General features: G+C 40.1%; 1 protein-coding gene across 1 annotated transcript; it reads right to left on the bottom strand.

Annotated features, from left to right (window-relative positions):
• Positions 1-281: 281 nt before the first annotated feature.
• On the bottom strand, positions 282-15,771 carry LOC143036915 (trans-1,2-dihydrobenzene-1,2-diol dehydrogenase-like). Its single transcript, XM_076204904.1, has 8 exons — positions 15,658-15,771; positions 14,010-14,227; positions 12,326-12,489; positions 8,356-8,483; positions 7,441-7,564; positions 4,967-5,092; positions 4,327-4,477; positions 282-3,904 (listed from the first exon to the last, which is right to left on the bottom strand). Exons 2-8 carry the CDS (start codon positions 14,209-14,211, stop codon positions 3,795-3,797), a joined length of 1,005 nt encoding a protein of 334 aa, XP_076061019.1. The 5' UTR covers positions 14,212-14,227; positions 15,658-15,771; the 3' UTR covers positions 282-3,794.
• Positions 15,772-17,090: the final 1,319 nt, after the last annotated feature.

Raw genomic sequence — 17,090 nt, 5'->3', positions numbered from 1 at the left:
TTCAAAGCCAGCAGTTGACTGTTTGAGGAGAGGGCGAGGTGCTTTATCCCAAAAGGACCTGCGAGAGGGATCAAGGACCATTGCCAGCCACTGTAGGGCTGCATATATCCAAACTATTAACTATTAACGGTGTTTATCAATCTTCTGACCAAATTAATACTTAGCCTTTCCCCCCTAAAGTTTGATAGATGGGGTCTAAAATTCAATCACTGTAGGGCTGCAGGTTTCCAGTGAAACTTCTTTTTTTATTGTTATATTTTGATAATTGGAATCTAAAACAGTTTTACTTTGTGTAGTCTGTATTTCATTCCTTTTACAGAAATAGTGGGGGCTTTCACCCTACATGTATAAATTCCTCTTGTCTATGAACACAAAAGTATCCAGATTTTCATAAAATTCACTCTTATTTACCCTAGCTTTTACTTGCACACTTTGTAATACTTAAAGATGGAAGGACTTTAAGAGGTCATGAGACCAAATTAAAAAAGATCACACTTCTAAATGATGCGAAGAAAGCTTTTCCATATAGATGTACAAATATGTGGAATAGCTTAGTAATATAGCCCAAGCTCAAATCTAAATATATCTGGAAATCAAGGATACAGATTAAATTGAAGCTGTACAATTCGAGGCTAGGTATATAAAATTAGAAAATAGATGGGACCCAACGAGCACTGCTCTTTTCCTGTATACTACAATTAGGTATATACATATAAAAATCCCAAAGTGGAAGCTCACTGGCCATCAGGTTAAGGCATTACTTGTGGCAAAAACTGAGGGGATGGTGGTTCAAACCCTGCCACCAGTGAAGTTGAACCCTCTATAAGGGGCATTGTTCTAGCATTTTTTTTTTTTTTTTTTTCCCATTAAACTATATTATCATCAAATACAATTAGGTAAATACACATTATCTGGTGAGAATGCACATACAATAAAATTGTACCCACAAAGAACCCATGTTTTGACAATTATAGCAAGTCCTCGTTATACGGTACATATGCATTCCTGAAAACCTTACCGCAAATTGAAATTACCGTATACCGAAAATTACCTTGTATCGAAAGTCACCCCTACATGCATGAAAATAGTCACATAAGAAAATGTAAAGTACTGCACAAAAGAAATAAACAGAAAATGTTCTTATTTACCTTTCACTTGACATGTATTCTATCAGATGATGCCCCTCCCGAGACTAAGGGACAGTAGGGAACTCAGCCCTTACTCATATTTTGCCGAGTGGGCAGACGAAGATGAGGGTGAGGCAGGAGGCTGAAAACCCTCAAATACTTCATCGTCTGCACTGTCAGAAGCAGATGTGGAAGGGCCAGCTGTAGCAGGGATGGCACGTTTGACTTGTTTGAAGAAAGATGATATGGAGGAAGGACCAGCTGTAGAACCATCAGCAGCGGATGTGGAAGGGTCAGCAGGTGTGCCAGGGTCGGCAGGTGTGCCAGGGTTGGCAGGTGTGCCAGGGTCGGCAGGTGTGCCAGGGACGGCAGGTCTGACTGGCTTGAAGAACGAGAAGATGGAGGACTGTTTGGCATTTCTTCTATTTTCACCATAGATTTATTGATCAAATTTAGCACTTCTCTGTCATGAGCCACTTTGCTACTCCTGGTAGGATTTGGGTCACGTTCCTTCAGGGTTTCCAGGGCTTTTTTGATACTTCCAAGACATTCTCTAAGAGTTTTGATGTCCAAGCCACGCACAGGTTCCTCTTCCTCATTTCCCTCTTTCTGCCTCCTGTAATGCCTTGTCTAGCTCTATAAGTTCATAATTTGTGAGAGGTTTACCATAGCTTTCCAAAAGATCTTTAACCACTTCCATACGGTGACACCTACGTAGGCGGCATGAGGAGCAAGTGAGTACTCGATGCCGACGTCGCCATCTTGATTATATTTATTGTAGTCGTACCAACGCAATTTCCATTCTCTCTAACTGGCTTCATAAATTTTCTATGGTTATCAAAATACACGGGTGAAAAAGAACAAACGATTGAGCACCGACTTTATTTTTTATAATGCGATTATTATGACGCAACATCGCATGTCGGGCAGCTAATGCTGCCAGACGTGCGATGTGCCCCGGAGTGAAGAGGTTAACATCATCATCAACTCCATCGAAACCAGCCTTATGGCACAGATTTACGATGTCATCTCTGATCACACCGATGTTGTCTTCAGCGAAGCCTGGGAAGTTATGCACATATTCTGGCAATACTTTACTCCACGCCAAGTTCATGGTAGAATTCTTCACTTTGTCCCAAGATGACTTGATGTTGTCTAAGGCATGCTTAATGTTATAAGACTTCCACCATTCTCTGATAGTGGGCTTGCCAGGCCCATCTGTGCCCTTTATCAGTTGCTGCATGGTTCACCGCTGCTTTGAATGTCTTGATGACTGTTTGATCCATCGGTTGGATGAGCTGTGGTGTTTGGGGGGAGGAACATCACCTTGATATTATCCGCCCAGTCCTCTATAGCCCTTGGGTGGCTGGAAGCATTGTCAACTATCAGTAAGAATTGGTTGGCAATGTTGTTAGCTGGTGCATACTCCTCAAGAGTTGGAGACAGATATGATGTAAAATAGTCTTGGTGAATTGAAGTGGTCAGCCATGCCTTCGGATTTGATTTCCATACCAGAGGCAAGTATTGCTTCAGTAACCCCTTGAGTGCTCTCAGGTTTTCTGAGTGGTATATGAGGAGTGGCTTTAGCTTCAAATCCCATTCTGCATTGCCTCCAAGTAACAGGGTTAAGCGGTCCTTAGAGGCTTTAAACCCCTTCACACTTTTTCTTCCTTGTCAATATAGGTCTTACTGGTCATCCTCTTCCAGTAAAGTCCTGTTTCATCATTAACTTGTTTCTTGCTGTACCCTTTCTCTTCAATGCACTATTCTAATGCTGACTTGAATTTGTCTGCAGCCATTTTGTTGGCACTAGCAGCAGCATCTGTGACCTTGATATTATGGAGAGCTGAATGTTGCCTGAATTTATCAAACCACCCTTTGCTTGCTTTAAATTCAGTCTTCCTCTCCCATTTCTACCTTCAGTCTTTCAATAATGGACAATGCTTTCCGACAGATTAAATTCATAGACAGAGCCATATTTTGACGATTCTGGTTGTCGATCCACATTTTGAGCAACCTTTCCATCTTATCCATTATTGGCTCACGGTGTTTTGTTAGCAATTTGCTCTGCAGTTGCGTTGCATTCGCCCCAGCTTTTTTTATAGCCTCACGATTCTTCAACACCGTCCAGACTGTCGACTGGGCTAGGCCCAAGCTTCAACTTATGGCAGACATACCTTCTTCCTCCTCTTTCCTCTTCAAAATATCTAATTTTACCTCCAATGTCAGACTACTCCTCTTTTGCTTTGCCTTTTCAACTCCAGCAGTGTCTGCAGAACGTTTTGTGGCCATTATGGGTGCGTCACTGTGCGTCGTGATAATAATACCCACAAAAAACATACCGTAAGGATTTAACTTGTTTTCAAGGGGAAACGCAGGAAGAGACCGATTGTTGTGGTAGCCACACGGCATGGTGGCGCTATGGTACGGTGTAAACAAAACACAAGCGGATACCGTATCTGCAAATTTTTATTACCATAAATAGAATTGAGGGTAGTAAATACCAAATACCATAACTGTGAATTAACCGGATAAAGAATTACCGTATAAGGAGGACTCACTGTATTTCTTCTTCCAAAATATGAAGAACCACCTTTTAAACTTTTTCAATCTAATGTGAACACCTTCCGATCAAATCTCTCCCAATGTTGTCATTACTAGTTCTACCTAATTTTCATCTTGTTCATAATGGACTCCCACCTGTTTTCTCATGTCTTCCAATATTTCTGCTATCAACAAGGTCTCATCATGTGGGACCCTTGGACTTTCCAGCAACCCTGCAAACAAAAAAAATACAAACTCCTTAACTATACTTGCTTGATACTCAAAATCTAAATTCAAATCTGCACATGATTATTCACTTCCTGGTAATTTATATTGAAAAACACAAATCTAGTTCATTTCTTGACTTTGTAAAATAAAAAGGAACCACGAAAAAATGTCACAAGATTGAAGCAAAAAGGGATGGATGTGATAGAGTAAACATGGAGAGCTGGAGGTGTCTTGCTTATGCCTCTACTCTAGAGTTCACCTGACTGTATAAAAGTTCGCTGGAACTAATTTGGACAAAATTCAGAGATGAATCTGAACGAACTTAGGAAATTTAAGAATTTACAAGATGATTGCATTTGATAAAAAATAACAAGAAAAACCTTTCACCATAACCATCTGTTTAATGCTCATGGACATCTTTCCTCACCTTGCTGGAGACACCGACGCACTTCAGCTGACTCATACATCAATCCCTGACTATTGACAAAGTTGAACTCTTGATCTGTCTTTGGAAATGGGGAAGAGAAGGTTCCTGAAGGGGAGGTTAGACTCGTTGGGCACCACATAGGGTATGGCACCTGAAACATGAAAATGTGCTATGACAAACCTAATGTTAATTGCAATGAATCTACCCCATTTATCTTGCAGGTCTTCTGCATGAGTGGCTAGGGGTTATGAATTGAATGATATCCTATCTGTTATCACTAATTCATCTATATATACCACTTGTAAACAAAGAACAAGAAAAGAAACAATGCTGTTAAGTGGTGAGCAAATGAACATGAAAATTTAACACCTTTAAGTTAACCCACTCTGTACAAGATTTGTCATTTTATTCTGGCCACATCAGAGCCATTTCATTCAGCCATTTGCAAACTTCATTAGCAAAGGGATCAAAATAGACTGACAACGGTGGTGGTGATAACTACAGAAGTGATGACCTGTTCGTGGTAGTAGTTATTTGTTGATGGTAGTGGTGGTAATGACTGGTTGCTGGTTTGGTTGTAATAGTGAATGAACGAGTGAGTGAATAAGTGAGACGATGTGCGTTTTCTCATCAACTGTACCTCAATGCTGCCCTTTGTTCCAACAACAATGCCAACATTCGGGAGCTCACAGCGCATGGAGCAGTTCACTGTAGCTACTCTGCCTTTGGAATACACCAAGGTTGTGCTCGATGTTTCATCTACACCCTGCAATAAACAATTTAAGTGTTCAAAATACCCACAGAGGGAAGGAAACAAGAAACAAGCAAGGAAAAAGGGAAAGAAAAGTAAGAGTGAAAGGAGGGAAAGTGATGAGGAAGTAGCAGAGAACGAGGAAGTGAATATGGAGAGTGAGGAAGAGTAGGGTTGGTTGGTTGGTTTATGAAGTTTTTGGCTACTAAGCCAAGCGCCGGAGCGGGGGAGAGTAGGGGAAGAGAGTGAGGAAGAGTGAATGGGGAGAGTGAGGAAGAGTGAATGGGGAGAGTGAGGAAGAGTGAATGGGGAGAGTGATGAAGAGTGAATGGGGAGAGTGATGAAGAGTGAATGGGGAGAGTGAAGAAGAGTGAATGGGGAGAGTGAAGAAGAGTGAATGGGGAGAGTGAAGAAGAGTGAATGGGGAGAGTGAAGAAGAGTGAATGGAGAGAGTGAAGAAGAGTGAATGGGGAGAGTGAAGAAGAGTGAATGGGGAGCAAGGAAGAGTGGGAGGGGGAGCAAGGAAGGAGAGGGAGGAAAGTAAGGAGGGAGAGCAAGGAAGTGAGAAGCCTAGTATTCTCATGTTTCCCTCAACAAAACCATTACCAATCCTGTCATATTCCCTAGTCATTTAGCCCCCCGCCCCAAGTAATAACAATAAAAAAATGTTTAAAAGAACAAAATTCTAATTCATTCAATTAATAAGCACCCACACAACTTCCCAACCACTCAACATACTGACCTCACAACTACTAGAATATAATACTACTTCCTCTCCTTCCAGCATCACACTGCCCAATAACACTTCTCTGTAGACCCTCCAGTTATAGAACCCCTCATACTACAACTTGTCACACCACATATCCCCCTTGCCAAATCATAACACTATTTCAGACCACTACAGTCCACAAACATTTCAGATAGATCTCATACCACGAGTTTTCAATGGCATCAATTCAGATAAGCTCCCACACAGAACATTCATCGTAATACTAGGCATTAGTAAAGCTTTTGATGCCATCCCCCAATATTACCTCACAAATAAAATATACAATGCAGACATGCACAACAATACCAAAAGATGGCTGGCCAATTACTAGACAGGTAGAAATGCCTTTGTCAAGGTGATCATGGGAGATTTTAATTATAGAAACATTGACTGGGAAACTTTGGTAGATCAGGAAGCGAAACAATTCTTAGATGTGGTGTATGATAATTTCCTAAAACAGATGATTACTGATCCTACGAGGGGAGAAAATACTCTGGACTTACCTTTCACTAATAATGAGCACCTAATGAGTAATAAAATAGTGGGAGATAGTCTAGGCTCTAGCGATCATCAAGAAATAAGATTTAATATTATTTGGAAAGAATTAAAAAGTACGAATGACATCCAAGTACCAGACACCAGGAGAGCAAACTTTGACAATATAAAAACCTTTTTGAAATTGAATATGAAATGTCATACGGACATTACAAACATTTCGGACATTATCAGCACGATCAGGTCTCAGTACATGACCAGGAGTCGGGTCACGGAGGGTAATATGCATACCTTGGGTCAGGTCACTTGGGGGCCAGGGCTCAACAGACAGGTCAGCAATTTGGATGAAAAGTATAGCAATCTAACTGATTTAATTATTAGTGCACAAAATACACTTATCCCACTGAAGTCAATACTGAAAAAATAGTAATAATCCCAAATGGATGACGGACAGATTGAAACATGAGATTGCAATGAAAAAAGGACTCTACATAAAACTAAAAAACAGGTAAACACATCTACAGACCATCTACACCAAGAAATGAAAGTCCTCAAAGTCAAGGATCACCTTGACACGAACACCCCACACAATATAAAGGATATAAACATGATTGAGAGAATATAAAGGGCAGCAACCAAATGGTCCCCAAATACCTATATCACACACAAATACTCTTTTCTCTTCCTCCACAACCACCAGACACCAGCCTCCAGAAGCATATCCATAATCATATATCTCACTATTCCATTAACAAACTGAAAGAACATATTGCTGCATGCCAGACCCCTTGATATCCATCACTCTGAATTGGCTCCCCAGGCTGCAGTATGGCCACCATCCAGCCCAGAAGAGGCTGACAGCATCGCGGATAACTGTCAAGGTGCAACAACTCTTCCCATACTATCCAACACATTATGGAAGACTGCATTGTACACAATCATGCATGCCAACAACACAATATACACTCCATAGAGGATTTATGGGAAAACCCCGTTCCAGCCATGGTGTTCCTCAGAGATGGGACTGCTTGATCTGTCAAGGGAATGACAAAAACTCTAAATGAAAAATAAATAAAATGCTAAAACTAACAATACTTACATTCTTATTCAGGTGTCCGCCTGTACATATGGCTAAGGGTTTCTCACTTCCCATGACCAGTGAGGCAAACTGAACTGGATATATTCCAAGATCCAGAATGGCACCACCTCCCAATTCCTTCTTGCTGTAATGATTAAGGTCATTAATCATACTGCGACATCTATTCGAATATCATGGGTTATCTCAATAAGAGGGTATAAGCAGTCTACATTTATAAGAGTAATGGCTCCTGTCCCCTGTGCTACTCGTTATAATATACCTATAAAATGATCTTTACTATTTCCATTTGCCAATGTTATGACAGTCTTTCTTCCCATAGAAAGTTGTTTTAGCAAACTTTGTACCACCAATATGACAAGGTCTGACAGTTCAAGCTGTATTTACTGGAAGGATTAAAAAATATATATATAAAAAAAAATAAATAAATAAATAAATAAAAAAAAAAAAATAATAATAATAATAAAAGAATAAATAATCCATCAGAAAGAAGAGTTATTGTTGCCATTGATAGAAATAAAGCTTTTCTCAAGGTCCCCAGACACTTAACATTGAATATTCATTATCCAATAAAAAGGACTAAAAATCAATACAACACACATGAACTATGCAGGTAAATTGGATAGAAATCAGCGATGAAATAAAAAGATTAAAGGGAAATGTGACATATAAACTAACAGTAACTTCTGCCCAAGTTTCATTGAAAACCCCCAGACCCACAGCAGCCAGCAACACTTCCTGGGTCCTCCCACAGATTTCTCCAGAGCAGAGCAGAGCAGGGGAAGGGAAGAGAGGAGAGAGAGAGAGAAAAGGTCATTGAAGTCCCTAATCCAATGACTGCATAAAACTCAGTCCAAACCCCATTAAACAACTTAAAAAAATAAATAAATAAAAACGACCCTTTTACAAATGACATACCTGCTTCTATCAAAGCCTTCAATTGGTTGTCCAAATGACGAAAAAACTTGAACCACATCACCAATTTCACCAGACTTGATGCGCTTTTCCAACTCCTTGTACACAGGGAAACACCTTGACCATATTGCCTTGAAAGAGTACAGAAATACACAAGTTACAGTACAAAATCTATATCTATACACCAAGGGCTTCTTCCCCCTTATAAGCAAGGTATCCAGCCAAGGCATGCACCCACACCCACCCATTTCACTCCCATCATGTGTTACCTTCAGTTTCTCCAATCTAACAGCTTTATCTTCAAGCCCTCCACCCCAATTCTTCCTAGGATGAAATTCTGCATCATGTTTGGGTTACCCAATTGCCAGCTGTGTAAAAACTGGAATAGACATGTTGGATTCTGTCCTAAGACAAAGACAAAGTACCAGCCTCTCAAGGCTGCACATCTGGGTGGAGTAATGGGTGTTGACATTTTTATGACAAGTGGCCAAGTGAAAGCATACACATCCCGAATGTATCCAAAAACAAATTTGTTGTCCCTCCCATAGATGAAGGGACATCACTGTCCCCCATCACATTACTCAGGCTCCATGCAGCACTTCCACAGGCAGGGCTAAACAGCTGGAACTAGTTTTAGCACATGTATGTTGTAAACACAAGTTTACCATGCCTCCCTCCCTTCCTTTTTTCTTGGCTCCTCCTGGATGACAGATCATCCCTGCATCTCGTCCACTGCCCAGGGTCAAAGGTAATGCAACAAGACACAGCACATCTACAGCAGAGCCACTTTATTTAATCGGCAAACCCCCTCCCAGTTCAAATATAACCACTCCCTAACCACCCCATCTGCCCCTTATACCCCATCCATCCATCCATCTCATCCTCGTTCGCTTCCTCCTGTTCACTTCATCCACCTCTGCCTTCCACATTTTTGCCAATCTTTCTTCACTCCTTCTTTCCATGCATCCAAACCATCCCAATACTCTTTCATCAACCTTCTCCCATCTCCTTTTCCACCCCTGCTCTCCTCGTTTCTCACTATGAGGCTAGTAACCCCTACCATACTTTTCAAACATTTCATCTCAACACATTTAAACTCTTCCTCCCTATGTTCCACATTTCTGCTCCATACAGTGCTGTCAGAACAAACACCCCTTCATACAATCTCCTTAGTATCAATTCCCATATGTCTATCTTGTTACTTTTTAATCCCCCAAGGTATTCACTTCTCTCAATCTACATTCTATCTCTACTCCTTTTCCCATCACATGTGCCCCCAAGTATGAAGCTATCCACTTCCTCCAGTCTCTCTCCCTTAATGCTCACTTCCAATTTGTTGCCATCCTCTCCCTTTGTACATCTCATAACCTTTTACCCAGATTTACCTTCAACTTCCTCCTTAAGCACACCTTCCCAAACTCTCACCAAATTCCTTAATCCCTCCTCTGATCTTTCTTACTCTGTTGGTTGTCAGGCTGGACGGCCCTTCACCGCTTTCACTATGCCTCTCCAGATGGTTCTATCCTCTGCCAATTCTTTCCAGTCCTCTCTTGGTGCCACCCTCTCCACGTCCTTCTTTACTCCATCCATCTGTACCTGGGTCTCCCTACTGGTCGTCTGCCCTCTACTCCTCCTTCCATCACCTTCTTTGGTAGTCTGTCTGCCTCCATTCGTACGCAGTGTCCAGCCCACCTTGCTCTTCTTCCCCGTATTTCATCCTGAATGTATGGTTGCCGAGTCTGATCTCTAATTTCCCTGTTATGTCTTAGTCTCCATTTCCCTTCTACTATATCATATACTGGGCCGAGGATTCTTCTCAGGATATTGTTTTCAAAAATTTCCAGTCTCTTCTCCCTTTCTTTTGTCAGTGTCCATGTCTCACAGGACTGTTGGTTTTATTACAATCCATACAGGACTGTTGGTTTTATTACAATGATCTTGCTACAAAAACAAAATAAATAATAATACATACATATCTTTTACCTTTTTTAGGAATGTCCCCTATGGGGCTACAGGGAGAAGGATACCTGGTCTCAATCTCCATCCTGTTTTTCTCACCTCTTACGATCCAAGTGAAAATACTTGGTGGCAGTAATCTTTTCCCCCCACCACAGGGTAGAGGGAGGAGGGGAGTGGAGTGTATTTAGGGATGGAAATGGTGAGAATGGTTTTTATGCCTTTTTCTTTTTGGCTACCTCCCTTGTAAGGGGGTAAAAGACTTTGGTATATGTATGTATGTACATACATATACCAAGGGTTTTTTCCCCCTTACAAGGGGGGTAGCCAAAGTCAAAGGCATAACCTACTCCCACCCATTTCATCCCAATCCACTCCACTACCATTCACCAGCCTTAAGCCCTCCCTCCCTCTTTATTTGGCTCTTCCTGGACGAGGTTATCCCTGCATCTTGCCCATTGCCCTGGGTCAGAAACAATGCAGCAAGACAAGCACATCCAAAGCAAGGACACTTCATTTTATCAGCAACATCTGCCACTTCATGATATAAATAATAATAACAATAATACCAATAATAACATACATATACCAAGGGCTTTTCCCCCTTACAAGGGAGGTAGCCAAAGTTAAAGACATAAATCCACTCCCTCCCATTTCATCCCCAAACACTCCCATTCACCACCCATCCCTCCCTCCCTCTTTTCTTGGCTACTCCTGGATGACAGGTCATCCCTGCATCTTGTCCACTGCCCTGGGTCAGAAGCAATGCAGTAAGACATAGCACATCTAATGCAAGGTTGCTTTATTTAATCAATGACCCCACTCTCTGTACCCTCATACAGCAAAAGAGAAGATGGGGAGAAATCCCTTCGGCCTGCATCAGAATATCATTCACACATATTCCTTAACTTCCCCCATCCCCCAACCACTTCCTTCCATGCATCACAGTATCATCCATACACGACCATTCTCCACTCACCTATCTTATGTCTTCTCCCTTCTTTCCTCAACAGACATTCCCCTCTTTCCCAATGACCCTTTTACCACATCCATCCATCTCATCCTTGGTCACCCCCTCATCTTCATCCACCTCTCCCACACCTCTTTTATTAAGTCTTCTTCACTCATTCTTCCCATGTGTCCAAACCATCCCAGGACTTTCATCAAGCCTATCCCCAAACTCCTTTTCCAACCCTGGTCTCATTTCTCACTATCCAACCTAGTAACCCCTACCATACTTCTGAGACCTTTAATTTTAAACACATTTAAACTCTTCCTCTAACATGTTCAAAGTTTCTGCCCCATACAGTACTGTCATCACAATCACCTCTTCATACAATCTCTTCTTAGCATCCATCCCAAATGTCTATTTCTCATTACACTATTTAATCCCCTAAGGCTTTTATTTGCTTCTCTCAATCTACATTCTACCTCCATTCCTCCCTTTCCCGTCACCTCCAACCCCAAATATCTAAAGTTATCCACTTCCTCCAGCCTCTCTCCCTTAATACTCACTTCCAATTTTCTGCCATCCTCTCCCCTTGTACATCTCATCACCTTACTTTCACCCACATTTATCTCCAACTTGTTTTTCACACAACCTCTGAACTCCATCACTAACTTCTTTGAGAACCTCCTCTGATCCTGCTACTCGTGCAGAGTTGTCGGCAAACAACAACTGGCTTATCTCCCATTTTTTTCATTTTCTTTTACCATCTTTAATCCCCAGATCATTACCCTTGCATTTACCTCTCACACCACCCCCATCCATTTATGAATTAAACAGCCATGGCAACACATCATTCCTGGTGAAGTCCCTCTCTCCATTTCTAATTCTAACACAGGTTATACCACTCAAAAAACTCTTGACTGCTCTTAACAGCTTTCCCCTATCTCATATCTGCAATATCTCCGACAATGCCTTCCAATAATAATAATGATAATCTGAAACCCAACAAACCAGCCAAATCCTAGTAACCAGTTCTGTGCTCCAAGCAGCAAAATTCTCATGACATACCTCCATCAAAAATACTTTCTTCTTCTTGGCTAGATCCACCAACTGCTTTGTTTCCTTGAAATTCATACATAGTGGCTTCTCCACCAACACAGGTTTGCCTCCTTCAATCATGTCCTTTGCAACACTTAAGTGGCACGGATGAATCACACCAACATACACCACATCTGAAGGTTAAGAAATGTTTTGGTACTATTCATAATCTATTACATTATGTGGATGTGGGCTTTGATTTGGACATCCTTGTATAAGTGAGAAACTGTATTTAGTATTTACATTAGAAATGGCTAAGTTTACACTTTCAAGCAAAAGCCAGGGCTGAAAATTCCCACCCCAATCAATAAAAACTAAATGCTTACTGTCAGAGTGTGCCATCAAGAGTGAAAAGCAATTTCACCTATGCTATGGGAGTACAAAGTGACTAAAATCTAACATCTTAAGACATGGATCATCAACTCAATGGGACAGCGAGATTAGGAAACTCCCATTTCCATCCTGTGAAGTCAAGGCACAAGAGGGTCTTGGATCACTCAATCTCCCCAAGGTCTCTTGTAGAACCATGGCTCCCAATTACCATCAACAGGCTTGGAAAGTTGAATACTGTGGCTAATGGAGAGGTGATGTGATGTGTATTGTTTATGTATGGAACAGGGGAAAGACTAGTCTGGTTAAGTTTTTACACAAGTCAAGTGACAACCTGTCACCTGACAGACATAGCAGGATTGTGGGAGATGCATATGGATATTGCAGAAGATTAAAGTAACAATCCATTATATGAATGAAGAGATGATGGAAAAACTCATTGAAACCCTGATGCATTAAGTCTGGAATATGTGTCAGTAGTATGGTCCCCACACAGAGTGAAGGATATAAGCATGATTGAAAGAATAGAAAGAGCAGCAACCAAACTGGTACCCAGCCTGGCAGATAAACCATACAAGGGAAGACTAAAAGTACTGGGTCTACCAACTTTGAAAGATCGAAGAGAAAGAAGCTACATGATTATAGTGTTCAGATCACTAAATTCAATAGAATGCATTGATAGAGATCTGATTAAATTTAGATGGGAGGGCTTTAAGAGGTTATGGAAGTAAATTAAGACCACATGTCAAAAGAATGTGAAGAAATACAGTTTTCCATATAGATGTATATGTGGAATAGCTTAAGTGATATACCCCAAGCTCAAACAATGCACAAGTTCAAATCTAAACACAATAACTGGAAATCAAAGATATAAATTAAGTTGGGACCATCCATGAACCATGAATTTGAGTATAGATACATTAAAAAATTAGAGAATAGGAGATGGGACCCAACAAGTGTTACTCCTTTCCTGTATACTACAATTAGGTAAATACATACAGGGGTCTGGGGTGGACAGAGAGATCAAGCAGTTTGTAGTTCATTTTATGATGTATTCTTGTTCCTAGCAGGCAACATTATTTGGCTGACATAAACCACCTTACAAGCAGAAAAGGATACATCCATGCCTACAAACCCTTAAATTGCTTAACAAACTTTTATTCTAGCTGCTGTTAGGCAACTTCTAAGAAATTGATGGGTATTCCCCCAACAGTACATGGGTTAAGAAAAGTGCATACTCGAGTCAATAATATCATAATGCAAATTTAAATCATACTTCACAAACACAAAACTGGAACTGAGAAAACTTAAATGCTACCCATACCAATTTCAGGATCCTTTGCCAAATCTTGATAGGAGCCATAGGCTTTTTTAGCCCCATGCTTTGATGCAAAATCCTGGGCCTTCTTCAAGTCTCTTGCTGCTACGGCAACTACCCGATGTTCCCCAGCAGGATGAGCCTTCATGGCAGACACGAAATCAGCCGATATCTTGCCAGCACCAGCTATGCCCCATTTTGTAGCCATCTTGTTTGAAGATTTGCTGATGGAGTAAAAGGTTCATTATATGTAATTCTGAATATTGTGTAGAATATAAAATTTGGGACACTTAATAAAGTGGCACATGCAGCAATTCTAGTGTCATGGCTCCACAATCTTTACCTAGTAATTTATAGTTAATTTTCTTCAATAAATGCAACTGATATTGCTCAACACATTTTGTCACAAATTTTGACCATGAAACCTAAACAGTACAACAATGACAAGAAATGGTTGACCAAATTCCTCACCGAGAATGAATGATGTCTGATAAAAACCATCTATTTGAAATCAAAAGACTATAATAGGGTCTCTCAAAGAATAATACTATCACTCATACTATTTAACCTATCCACACTTGATCTCCCCACCCTAATACATTGGGTTGTCCCATTCTGAAACTTGAGGTAGTAATTATCGTTACTTTACATAAAAATGCTGTGGAAATGCAGTTTGGTACCACTGTTAAAATAGATGCAGATATCTTGTGTCCACTCCAAAGGTTGTGTCAAACCCCAAGGACTGCACATATGGAGGAGAGATGTCAAGTTGTGGTCATGTCAGGAAATCCACGAGCCTTGACCAACAATTTATTTCATCACAAAATATTCAAGTTACCTTGGTTTGAACATACTACGGACTGCTGATAAACAAATTTGTTGTTTTTAGCAAAATAAGGGCGAGGGAACAAATCAGTACCGCTTTTCAAGCACTGACAGTTCATGATGATCACCTATCCTGAAGTATTACCATTTGTAGGTACCCATTTTTGATCCCTTACAAGCACGTACGTACAATTAGGTAAATACACAACTATCGTTCCTGACTAGCTTACACGCAGGTACTGTACTACTCAATCAAAAACGATTGGTTTCTCTCAATCTGTAATTTAATCGACGACTGCTTTGTAAGTATCAGATTTCAATGAAATCCAGTTCATTTCTTCAACTTTTGTTTGTGAACGCTAACAAGATTGTCATTCTAACAATTTATATAATTTTGAATCTTTCATGCAACTCCTCCATGTTCAAGTGGATACATTGTAATAAAGTGGTTGTATATTCAATATATCTATAAATTAGTCAAATCTGGACGTCTTGTTTGAACGTGTTTTGGCTTAACACGATCTTCATAGTATACTTTTTAAGTTTAAAACTTCTTAACATCAAATTAGGTACTCAGAAATGTGACAATCATACACTTAACGGAATATTCATACAAATAAATTAAAATTTTAAAAGCTGCAGTAATTATACTGCTACAAAATACATACTTCATAACCGAAAACTTGAAAGCAACTACACTGCCATTGGTTTAAATATCTACATTAAAAGTTGCCTATAATCCTATCTCTACATGTGAAAGGCATAAAGCCTTCATGTGTGTTCACTTTCAGTGCTTATTATATAGATTCAAGACAAAATAAATCCTTACCGGCAGAAGCTGGTATACGTGCACCGTCCTCTGACAACTTGCTAAGTACTTGACGATTACAGTTGTCAAGGGAACAATACTAAAGTTGCCAAGTCGTTATATATTACGATAATGTTTTGAAAGCAGATTTGTGCGTAGAAGTGGATATGTATGCATTTATATGTAATATACAGGGTAGGAGTTTACGTATCCCATCAATAATGATCTGTCGATGGAAAATTATGTAAATAATAATGGCAAAACATATCACTCTTATTTTGTTGCTATTCTCCACACAATTTACTATTTGATAAATTAAATTATTAATTTGATTAATTTATTTATTGATCTACATTTTCATGTATTTATTCATTTCTTGATATATATATACATATATATATATACATATATAAATACACACACACACACACACACACACACACATATATATATATATATATACACACATATATACATATATATGCATATATATACATATATAAATATACATATATATACATATATATGCATATATATATACATATATAAATATACATACATATATATATATATATATATATATATATATATATATATATATATATATCAAAAGTGGATAGTGAAAAGGATCTCTGCGTAATTATCAGTAACGATTGTCACAATTTTTGAAATTACAGCCTGTCCTTTCTCCTCCTCGTTATCCTCTTCAACTGTCATGCCATTTTTGACAATCAATTTCAGTGCCTTAACGAAGGGAGAGACTTCTAATTATCTAGAATCACCCCCCCCCCTTTTGATTTGTGTTCTCAGAGCCAAGCTCAACGGTTTTTGCGCCCAAACAAAGCGCCCAAACACACACACACACCCTGCGCGCTGCCACATATTTGTTTTAAGCTAGGCAATTAGAATAATTAGGATTGTGTCTAACCCGCTCGTGAACAGTGTCTACCTCAAAGAACACTTGGAACTGGGTCACCCTCCCGCATGAACATTATTCGTAGTACCCTTCGCAACTAGGGACGGAGACATAGAACTATCCGCTCACGTCCTGGAGAGCCCAATCGCGCCCTATCCTCCCTCATGTGGTTATTAAGGATTTACATCCATAAGTGAGCGCTTACGCACTGTGGACTTTCAAGGAGTATTAGCGGGTCAAATCCCCCTCCGAACTTATCAAGTGGAGTGCTGTGTGTGACATCCCGACCATCATAGTGACTAGAGGCAGCCAGCCTCCAGTGAACAAAACATTCGTGTCTCAAGGGGTCACGTACGTATTCCACGAGGCTAATCACAAAGGATGACCCGGGTTCCCGCCGTGATCGTCAACAACGATATCCTTCAATAGCAAAAGCATCCTGCCAGAACGAGGAACAGTACCCCATGGAAGTCATCCCCTCACCCAGCAGAGACCCTCTAAGGATAATAGCAAGTAACAAAGAGTATTTACTAGATAG

This window comes from Oratosquilla oratoria, chromosome 21, assembly GCF_046742065.1.
Source record: "Oratosquilla oratoria isolate Oo_2021 chromosome 21, ASM4674206v1, whole genome shotgun sequence".
In the NCBI taxonomy this organism is placed as follows: domain Eukaryota; kingdom Metazoa; phylum Arthropoda; class Malacostraca; order Stomatopoda; family Squillidae; genus Oratosquilla; species Oratosquilla oratoria.
Note: the sequence above shows the minus strand (reverse complement) of the source record. Positions and strands in the feature narration are given on the sequence as shown.

Bases quoted from the DNA above. Each gene is read 5' to 3' on its own strand.
- LOC143036915 (XM_076204904.1), bottom strand. From the start codon at position 14,211: ATGGCTACAAAATGGGGCATAGCTGGTGCTGGCAAGATATCGGCTGAT. The intron at 4,478-4,966 runs GTACAGTTGATG...TTCATGTTTCAG, and splicing joins GAACAAAGGGCAGCATTGAG to GTGCCATACCCTATGTGGTG. The intron at 3,905-4,326 runs GTGAGGAAAGAT...TTTTGTTTGCAG, and splicing joins GCGTCGGTGTCTCCAGCAAG to GGTTGCTGGAAAGTCCAAGG.